The sequence below is a fragment of the Notothenia rossii genome (assembly GCF_949606895.1).
Source record: "Notothenia rossii genome assembly, chromosome: 6".
Lineage (NCBI taxonomy): Eukaryota > Metazoa > Chordata > Actinopteri > Perciformes > Nototheniidae > Notothenia > Notothenia rossii.
Window position 1 is genome coordinate 56346176 of NC_136909.1, and position 11323 is coordinate 56357498.

At 41.5% G+C, this 11323-nt stretch overlaps 1 protein-coding gene across 1 annotated transcript in view; it reads left to right on the forward strand.

Moving 5' to 3' along the window:
* The window catches only part of ltbp1 (latent transforming growth factor beta binding protein 1), a 210354-nt gene that overhangs the window by 172379 nt on the left and 26652 nt on the right, over window positions 1–11323 (forward strand). The window contains 7 exon segments of the mRNA XM_079689263.1: window positions 701–826; window positions 1321–1446; window positions 6091–6213; window positions 6927–7052; window positions 7492–7620; window positions 9521–9615; window positions 9621–9648. Coding sequence (XP_079545389.1) covers window positions 701–826; window positions 1321–1446; window positions 6091–6213; window positions 6927–7052; window positions 7492–7620; window positions 9521–9615; window positions 9621–9648 — 753 coding nt within the window.

Sequence of the window (11323 nt, forward strand, 5' to 3'; positions counted from 1 at the left end):
CCAATCAGTGAGCGATACACAGTAAGGGGGCGGGGCGAGTGTCTGAGGATTTCACCGGAGGATGGTCTGGTGGTTCCTCGATTATCGCTCCTCCGTTATCGCTCCTCGATCCTCGGTCCTCGGTCCTCCGGCACAAATAAGGCAACTGGGACGCTACTCAAGATGGCACAGAAAAATCTACTTCCAGTGATACCGAGCCCGAGGAGCGAGGAAATGAAAAATAACCGAAGTGAGACGCAGCCTGGGTCTAAGAGAATGAAGCACCACGGAATGTATCCATGTTTTGTCATGAACTAGATGGTGGCTGAATCTCAGTTGAACTACTTCAGCTTGCGAGCTAATCGCTAAAGTTATAAATCAGGAAAAAAACGTATTATTTCCCCCTCTGTTTCCTCTGCTCTATACATGTTTAGGTTAAAGTTCATAAAAGTTCAACTTGATGCTGTGAGAAGCCAGCTTAAATAAAGGAAAACATGGAAACTGGTTGGCTTTGTTAAAGTGTCATGACAAAGATCAATACATGAAACCAAGGTGTCACATTATTAAATATGTTCTGAACATGGTGTTTTCTATGAAGCAGCTAAATTGTGGTACATGATGGGTATGTTTTGCTTCCGGCTCTGTGTAGTGTTTTGAGGGATAGGTTATTAGTTACCCTGCTGCTGTATTAATCCTCTGCTCTGCCTCTCTCCTGCCTCAGAGGTAGACGAGTGCCAGATCAGCCCTTTTATCTGTGGCCAGGGGATCTGCTACAACACAGCGGAGGGATACACCTGCCACTGTGATGAGGGGTACCGCCTGGATGACGCCCAAACCACCTGTGTAGGTGAGGTTACAGTTTGCGAAGCAAGTCACTGAGGTCAAAGGTCATCTGGCGCATGTCCATGTCAATTTATGCAAGTTGGGCTGGATAATAACACATTTTGAATGCAGTGATGGATGGGAGCGGGGAACAGTGGTTTTACCTGAAGCTCAGAGCTATGTTGTATTGGACCTAATAACTCTACTTTCGACACAAAGAGTAGTTGGTACGAACATTATTTACATTTCTTTACAAGCCAGCATTCAGCGATTCAGAAGAAATATGGAGTTTCCTGTAAGTTCAACTCATTGATTATTATAACACCTTCTTCTGTTGGCTAAGTAAAGTATCTCCCCATTCACAGGTTTATCTCTGTATTACTAATAGTATAATTTAGACATTTTATTTTAATGTATGAATGTATACTTTTTTTGTTACAATTATGGAGATAAACGTCTTTAAGGCATTGATTATTCAGTTGTGTACTGATTTTATCCCATGTTGTGTGCTCGGATCAGATGTAGATGAGTGTTTGGAGAGCCCGCCCTCTTGTGTTGGCGGTCGCTGCGAGAACACAGAGGGCAGTTTCCTGTGTGTGTGTCCGGAGGGATTCCTCATGGATGAAGAGGGGACTAGTTGTTTAGGTAAGAGCCCTCAACTCATGCAAAAGCATATTTTGATGCTTCTTTGAAAGACTATTTTATATGCACACTACTTTTCTCTCTTTCTCTTGCATCATTGTACATACACAAAATAGAAACAATACTAGCCCCAATACTTGAGTCAATTGTCATGAGATGATAAAATATTGAGCCTTTAAAACAGCTAGTTGTGTTTCGTTCCTATGGTTACCTACTCTGCTGGCTTGCACCTCTACGTAGTACGTACAGCTGTTTTCTGATTGGTTGCACTTCCAAAGGTCAGCCGTAACTACGTCAAAGTTTGAATAATTTGATGGCGACGCCGAGGGTAGCGCTTACGCCTAGTCAGGCTAAATGGTTCTCTCCTCAGAAACACAATGCCAGCACAGAGCCTTTTTATCGCGTATGCAGCTTAGCGTTAGCTTTTTATTTCTGGCGATTCATAAATAACAAAGTGGTCTTATCGTGGGGAGTTTATCCTGCTGAACAAAATGTTTTAGTATAATAAATGTCTGTTTGCCACAGAGCTCATTTTCTGCAATATTTTAAAATCCAGTGCAAAAATCCCGTTGCAATGCTAATTTTCGTGTCGGTCTACAAAAATGTGTATTCACTCCACCACTCGAGATTGACCGCTTCAGTCCCTCTGCTAGGATTAGCACAAACATGCACATGTCATGTCAAAACTAGATGCAGCATCAAGCATGAGGACACTTTGTGAGCCCTGCACAGCCACAGCCTGTGTGGTCAGACCTTGGTGAAACACCTGGTCAAACATAAACTCTGCAAGCGCACGCTAATAGAATTATAAATCAGTGGAATCTTGGAGGAGCCGCTGACCACACCGTTATGAGCGCTTGCACTTGTTCCACTTATTGGGATATAAATTCAAGGCACTCTGTCATTAAGCGGTTTCCTGCCATTCCAACGTAGCTTTCCCCACCCACCAAAATAATACTGAATTACGGTCTGTGAGAGCAAACAGGCCTGATGACTGTTTCCCCAGAGCTCGATTAAAATGTCTTCTTCTCAACTGCGGAGGATGAGGGATCAGATTAGGACTTTAACAGTTTTATAATGATGGATATTGCAACCGAGATATCTATTAATACGATCGATACAAAACCACGCTCAGTAGGAGTTTCAGACATTTTTTGGAATCCTGAAAACATCTTTACCATCTGGTTCAACGTCAACCACTTTCCTACCATACATATTTGACTCTGCACTGATGCTATTTAAATATGTACTTTTGATGGGGTGAAAACCACCATTCAGTCAAAGCTGCAGGTTTAACGGCAGAAATGCATCAGACAGATACAAATATATATGACAGCGAACACTACTGTATTGCTGCAGACGAAGCAACGTGAACAGGCTGTGGCTGGTTTGATATTGGCCTTCTCCAGTGGGCTCTGTGCAGCCCCTCACTCCACCGATATCACTGACACTGACTGCCTGGTTGATGGGTACAGTACCAATTATGTTCTGGTAAGATTTTTAGTCTACCCCTGCAGAACCCTCGTGACCATGACAGTTTGTACGGTTTTCATTCATTACAGGGTTAAAACACATATGAAAGAAAAACAACAGTTTATAAAAGTTTCACAACAACATTTAACAGTCATGCAGTGTTTTAGAGTTCTCGTAAAGCTCTTAAGTGAGGCTTTCTGGGATGTTCTGTGATGCCTCCTTCAGGGGATCCCAGCTCCCCTGTATTTGAAAACATACCAATACCATACTGCTACTTTTAAATTGAGCTGCATTTTTTAGATGAAGCAATTGACATGGGTAGCCAGGTCAAAGCCCATGTGGTTTCGTTTTAACTGCTCTGAAAGTAGAGCTTTGAATTTATTGCACCATTCCAAGATTACATTATATCCTAACTCCATGGTGAGTAATGTCTAGCCGTCAACACATGCAGAAATCAGCCCAGGAAACAAATTCAGAATAAAATACTGTGCCAATCAAGCAATTAAACTAATAAACAATTCCAAAGAACATGTAGAATGGGCCCATATCTTCTTGGAAGGTGTCCCCATCCCTCCTCTTCAGTAGTTAGCTGCTCTGTGTCCCATGTGATACATGGTGAGCTGTGAGGTTCTGACTGTTCAGACACCATGCACCAGCCTCAGGATGGTGGCAGGGAGTGGTGGTTGGTGAGAGAGGGAATAATTATGCCATGCAGTCCTTTTTAGAAGGTAATAACCCCTGCTCACAGATGTTCACATGAAACTGCCAAACTGAGGGTAATGTCAAGTGTGTGTGTGTGTGTGTGTGTGTGTGTGTGTGTGTGTGTGTGTGTGTGTGTGTGTGTGTGTGTGTGTGTGTGTGTGTGTGTGTGTGTGTGTGTGTGTGTGTGTGTGTGTGTGTGTGTGTGTGTGTGTGTGTGTGTGTGTGTGTGTGTGTGTGTGTGTGTGTGTGTGTGTGTGTGTGTGTGTGTGTGTGTGTGTGTGTGTGTGTGTGTGTGTGTGTGTGTGTGTGTGTACAATCTAAAGTAGTTCCAAAGCATGCTTATGTCAGTCATAAAGGGGCTTCTTGTTCTCCTGTCCTGGATTTATTATAATAAAGTTAACTCTATAGTACAGCATTGGCTTCTTTTTGCTTTTTTATTCGCAGACCTCATACCGCCATTATGATTTTTCTTTATTTCTTGACTTGGAATACATCTGAAAGAGGACATATTCTGATCATTTTCAGGTTCATATCATTATCTAGTGCCTCTACTGGGACATGTCTCCATTCTCTAATGTTCAAAAAGCTCTGATTGGTTAGCTGGCTGGCGCTGTTACATTACATTACATTACATTGCATTTAGCTGACGCTTTTATCCAAAGCGATTTACAATAAGTGCGTTCGACCAACAAAGTACAAACTTGAAGAAAACAGAATCATATAAGTACATCAGGTTTCATAGAGCCAAACATTTCAAGTGCTACTCAACTGGCTTTAGATAAGCCAGCCCTTTATTAGTATATAAGTGCTTTGTTAGTAATTCTATCGCTCGAAGTGGAGTCGAAAGAGATGAGTTTTCAGTCTGCGCCGGAAGATGTGTAAGCTTTCTGCTGTCCTGATTTCAATGGGGAGCTCATTCCACCATTTTGTAGCCAGGATAGCAAACCCATGTGTTTTTGCTGATGGGAACTTGGGTCCCCCTCGCAGTGCGGGTGCAGCGAGCTGATGCAGAGCGGAGTGCACGTGCTGGGGTGTATGGTTAACCATGTCCTGGATGTAGGAAGGGCCAGATCCATTCGCAGCATGGTACGCAAGTACCAGTGTCTTGAAGTGGATTCTAGCAGTTACCGGAAGCCAGTGAAGGGAGCGTAGGAGCGGCGTGGTGTGGGAGAATTTAGGAAGGTTGAAGACCAACACAACAGAAGGCTGTTGTGATTGGTCAATCGCTTAGAGATGTCCCGCCCCTTAGCCTATCACGTTAAATATGTTGGAGCGCTAGCTAGTGTTTTGTAGTGATGTCACTTTGTTCCGGATGTAAACACACTAACACAGGAGTCGAATGGAGGCGTTTCAGGCTAGGGGGGAGGAGTGTGTGGGAGAGCAACTCCCTCTGGAGGGAACACAGAGATGTTAGCCTTTGCATACCATTTACATGCACAAAAACCTATAGAACAAAAAGCAAACCTATCATTATGCTCTTGAATTGGAGGTTTCCATTTCATTTACATCTGCTAAGGTAGTCAAGTTTTAGTCCTCCTTTAAGAAATACAAATAATTAATTTCAATTTATCGTTAATTACAGAAAAAATAAAAGCTACTAAAATGAGGATTCCCACCACCCAATGGTGACTGAGTCATCGTTCAGCTGGAACATGCTACAGAGCTGGAGTCATCACAGACTCACGTTAAGCCTCAGGGATTCAGCTGTTGATCACATACTCTGCTGCTCAGAGTAACCCTATAAATATGAACTGTGTAATAACTGCAAATATCAAGTGCCATAAAAAGGAGTTGTTACCTCATAAACTTGCTTTAAGTCTGGGCAGCGTTTCCATGAATGACATGGTGGCTTTACCATTCAAAACCTTTTGAGTTGTTCTACCAAAAGGACTTTGTTAGGAACTTTTTGTTCATGTCTCTCCCTCTTGATCAAACTGGAGACATTAATCTCTGGGTTTGTACATTCTTCATGCCACACAAACACTTGAGCACATTTTCAGATTTACCCTAGAGCTTACCCAACTTATGGATCTGGAACAAGTAGTTATGGTTCCATCTTTACTCTACAGTGGATTTAAGTGCCATGTTTGAATTGTAAGGCACCTCAATACTGCCATTGTATATCAAGATAATATTGAACAATTTAAATATGTGACGCTCATTTTTCTGCCTGTGTTTATCTGAAGTGCTTACCTATTTAACATGAATAAGTTAGCATTTAGTTTGATTATCTCTGCCCTGTCTAGCATTTACACTATGAACCACAGCACTGGGGGTTTGAGAACACGTTGCAGTCAGTTGTTGTACAAGTCCTCTTTGGGGTTTTTTCAAATTGTATTTACAGCAACCAACTTCTATTAATATACTAATAAAACTTTCTGTACTGCTTTGAGCACATTATATATCTACCGAATGAACATCCTATGCTTTCTGCTCATGTTATAAAGTTGTTCTGTTGTTTGTGTTCTCTAGACCTAGATGAGTGCCAGGACCAGCAGACCTGCACCCGGGGCCACTGCCAGAACACTGAGGGGTCCTTCCTCTGCCACTGTGGCCCCGGCTTCAGAGGGTCTTTGGCTGGAGACGATTGTGATGGTATGAAGTGTAGTTCCAACAACATTTTAAGGACAAAACTAAATTATGAGTAAAAATGTGTAAGATTTAACTCATTAAGAAATAGAACAGTTAATAATAATAATAATAATAATAATAATAATACATATTTATATTAGTATTATTTCTCAAAGTCTGTGATTTTAACTGACAAGGTACACGTGATTGCACTAACTGCGCTTTTTTCTCTCCATATGAAATGTATTTGATATCAAATTAAATAATAAAAACTGATAAATATTGAATCAATTGATACATAAATCAATAATTATTCAAATATTTTACAGATTAATCGTATAGCTATATTAATGGGTGATTAACTTACATACAATTCAAAATATGTGAGAATTATTAAAAAACACAAAAGAATGCAGAGATAACCTAATTCTCAGATTTTAGTTAGGTTTCAGTTTCATATCAGGCTTTTTGGTATTTTCTATACATTTTCCCACAGCTTTTATTGTCCAATAACAATATATTAGTTATTAGAATGTTTTATAACCATTTCAGTGACACTTGTGGTCCTCCATACTAAAATGTAATAACAGGTAATTTAAGTCATTTGTCCAGACTTCATTGGTCCCCATAATCAACACATCCTTTCTTATGATCTTATTATATACGGTATAATATTTAGAGCTTAAATAATTTCAACCTGAAAACAACACTCACAACATGATATGTGTGTTTTCCAGATATGGATGAGTGTTTAGAAGAAGCCCGGCCCTGTGAGTCCGGGGGGGAGTGTGTGAACAACATGGGGTCCTACACCTGCTCCTGCCCCCGGGGGTACCGGCAGGTCAACGGCACCCGCTGCTCAGGTGAGACATTTAAAGATCAGGAACTGTAGGATGGCAGTTAGAAATAAACGGGGGGCACAGATTGCATCGAGTGGTAAATTAAATACATTTTTCTTGAATGTACACGATTTGTACATTTCTTCCAATTTCCTCTTTTATTTGAAGTAACAGGTTCAGTTATGATGTGATTTTTTTTGTAATTCTTATATGGCGTAAATAGGCGGCAATTGATAGCTTTCATGCGGTTCATGATTATGATGATGCACCAAACCAAGCAGCTTTGCTGTTATCTCTGATCAGGAGTTTTAGTTTTGTCCAGCCAGCTGAGAAAGCCTGGCTGTGTTTCGTAGTCTACCCCCCTGGATTCAGATGTTACTGTGTGTATACTGCTGCTTGGAAGGATAAACAAACACACACAAACATAAACACCTCTCAGTGTCTTCAGTCTCTATGCTTCCAGATGTTGATGAGTGTGTGGATGAACCAGAACTCTGCTCCCCCCACGCGGAGTGTCTCAACACAGAGGGGTCCTATCTGTGTGTGTGCGAGAGCGGGTTCAGTGCCAGCATCCACACGCCCTCCTGTGACGGTAAGATGCTACTACAAAAGAAAAGAAAAAACAAACATGCATTCACCTACACACACACACACACACACACACACACACACACACACACACACACACACACACACACACACACACACACACACACACACACACACACACACACACACACACACACACACACACACACACACACACACAGCTTCTCCTCTGTATTTTCATATTTCCCTTAAAACAGATTGTAGAAGTGACATTAATTAGGAAATGTAGTGGATTCAACAACATTTTACTGCAGTAGACACATGTGCTTAAATCGTTAACATGTTGATGCTGACCAAAAGTAATGATCATTCAGTAGCACACATGTCTTCAATTATGTAATTTTATATTTATTTGTCAACAAACCCCTTGAAAAGATCAAACCCAACAATGTGTCTTTCAGTGTTCACTGCTGCATGTGGCACTCAGATGCAAGTCATTTTCTACTTAACTTTCTTATTTGCCTTTTAAAGCTGGCCACTGCAGTTTGAATCAAACTGTAATCAAACAGGAGATTCAGTGCATTTGTTTGGGAGATTATTCCACATGGTGCTGTAGTGAGTATTTGTGGGGGAGGGAAAGATTATGTGGGATTGAGTCAAAATGTACTAGTCTTTGTTCATTGTAATGAAGGAACATGCCACCCAGTTCAACAGGGTAGCTCATTGATTCGTGACATAGATTGTCATAAAGTGTGCTACATTCATTCACAGAGATTAACCCTAAGCACTCTAGTGTTCCCTAACTATTTGGTTTTTACACAATGAGTTTGGAATTGGTGTTTTTTAGTGAAATGTCTGAACAACTGTTGTCAGTATACAATTTGGTATAAACATTCATTGTCTCCACAAAATATTTCTTAATGACATTGTGAATCCTCTAAATTTTAATGCAGTATTATCCTCAAGTTATGAGCGAAAACTAAAGCCATTCCTAAATGTAACCATGCTAACAGGCTAAACAAACATAGTGAACATAATAAAAAGGTCATTATTGCCATTGTGATAACGCACTGTGTAATAATCTTGTCCTCTAGTACGAATATGTTGCTTGTCGATATAAGTGAGAATGATTCATTTTCTCACTGCAAGAAGAGGTTTTATTTGTGTCATTTATCTCAGTTTAAAGGACGTTCTTTTATTTTTCACACATTTTGATGAATATTCCATCTTATAAAACGCCTTAATAAATATACCACACATTACCTTTTCACAATGTACAACCACACAACACAGAAAGTGTCTTTCTTTCTTCTTTTAACATAGTCTGCATCTAGCACGTCCCTTAATTTCTGCCTTTTATGAAAAAAGTCTTGAAGTTCTTACGCATATAGCATGCTGCTCATATTTTTTGCAGGATGACAGCAGAGCTGCCCCTGTGCCAGAGCTGTTTAATGCCATTTCCTGCCTGCAAAGAAAATGGAGAGAAAAGAGAGGAGAAGAAACAGACGGAAGCCTTTGAGCTGGCTGTCTAGACGAGGAAGGGGGTGGGGTGGTGGTGGTGTGTGTGTGTGTGTGTGTGTGTGTGTGTGTGTGTGTGTGTGTGTGTGTGTGTGTGTGTGTGTGTGTGTGTGTGTGTGTGTGTGTGTGTGTGTGTGTGTGTGTGTGTGTGTGTGTGTGTGTGTGTGTGTGTGTGTGTGTGTGTGTGTGTGTGTGTGTGTGTGTGTGTGTGTGTGTGTGTGTGTGTGTGTGTTTAATAAGAAGGAATATATAAGAAAAACAAAGGAAAAGCTCTGTGTTTTGCAAACAATTAGGCTGCATTTCTTAAACAGATGTTGATATAACTTAGTGAAAACATGATCTTAGAGAAACAAGACTATTATGATACCTAAAAGGAATGAAACAAAGCATTTGACATGTGTTGGCCGTGTTTCTCTGCTCTTCAGATATAGATGAGTGTGGGCTCAACGACACTCTGTGTGGCCCTCACGGCTTCTGTGAGAACCGGCTGGGGTCTTTCCGCTGCCTCTGTGAGCAGGGCTACAGGAGGCCCCGGGAAGCCAGGGCTGTGTGGGTGAGTGTGGACCTCTCTGTGTGTGTACATTCAGCTAGGAGTATTCTATTTATTACTTTAAGGCTAGATTATTGCAATTCCTCACTTATCCGCCTGTCAAAAACATCCATTTAGACTCAGTTTGTCAGGTGTGGCACCATCCATGGACCCAAAAGCAGTGAAAAAGAGGACGGCAGGTATTTATAACCAAAAGCTGATATACATAAGCAGTTTCACACAAAAACAGAAGAACCAGGCACGGTAGAGGAAAACAAGAAAAGAAAAACAGTCCAGGGAGCTCGAAGAACAATGGAAGGAACGTTGACAGGAACACAGGGAACCAGGAACCAGATGGAAACTCTGGGTGTTTCTCAATGTCGAGGAAGGCTCCTCCAGAGACACTATTTCAAGGATGCTACGTCATCGAGTCCTGCGAAGGACTGTTCCATGTCCAGCATACTTGGAATTCTACCAAGGCCGGCGTCCTTCGTTGCGGGAAATTTCGAGGCTGCACATGTATATCCTCCGCGGTCTTAAAATCCCCACAATGCTTTGCGCACGGACCAATTTCAAATATTTGGCGGGAAATCACGCTCCATTTAAGGTGGGGCCTCTCAAATGACGCACACCTGTTAGCCTGTTCCACCATTCTTCATTTTCCAAGGCTAGAAAGGATTCTTGCCTCGCTTCTGAAGCAAGTGACTCGGAAGACATGTCCTACCAAGGAAACGTCCTCGACATTGAGAAACACCCAAAGACTGACAACGGGCACTTAGGCATATATATTGACGGACTAATTACATGAGACCCAGCTGAGGGCAGGTACAGACACGCGGGCAGCAGGGGGGTCACACACAGCTGGAAAGAATCAAGGCAGGTTACAAAGGCAGCAAAAAGCACAGACAGGAAGTTAACCAGACAAGACAAAGAGAGAAATTATATTTCAAAATAAAACATGAAATATTACATACTAACCGAGATCATGAGAGTTGATTACAAATTCTGTGGAACATGAATTGATAAGATCTAGGAAAGAGATCATATTACTCCTGTATTAGCATATCTGCACATACTCCCTATACAATACAGAAAACAGATTAAAATCCTTCTCCTAGCCTACAAAGTCCTTAATGTTCAGGCACCAATGTTCAGGCACCATCGTACCTTAAATAGCTCATAGTAGCCTAAAACCCCACTAGGTTCCCAGCATGCTGGGTTATTAGTGATAAGAGTCTCCAAAAGTACAGAGCCTTCAGCTTCTGTAGACCAGTTTCCTGTTTGTGGAGGGATTTGGGAGGTACTCTCCATTTTAAGAGTAGACTAAAGACGTTCCTGTATGATAGCTTATAAAGTAGTAAGGGCATTTAAACTCCATTTGGTAGCTTCATAGCCCCTCACCCAGACCCTGTGACCTACAGCTGGTCTGGGGGGTGCACTGCCACAGTGGAAATGAGCTCCAGCTGTAGTTGTAGTGTCTCTGTGTCAATTAAAATGTGTGACGGTTACACAAGCCCATATCCCTACAGTTTCTTAATGATATCCATAGTATGTGGTTGATTTGAAGTCCAATAGTAGGTTGTTGTAAGCTCTTTATGACACAAAAGAACATTATTATTCATATTGAATGTATGAAAGTGTCGCAGAGACCTCTGTCAGTCAGGGGAATTGGATTTCCCCACCTTTGTCCTGATGAGGC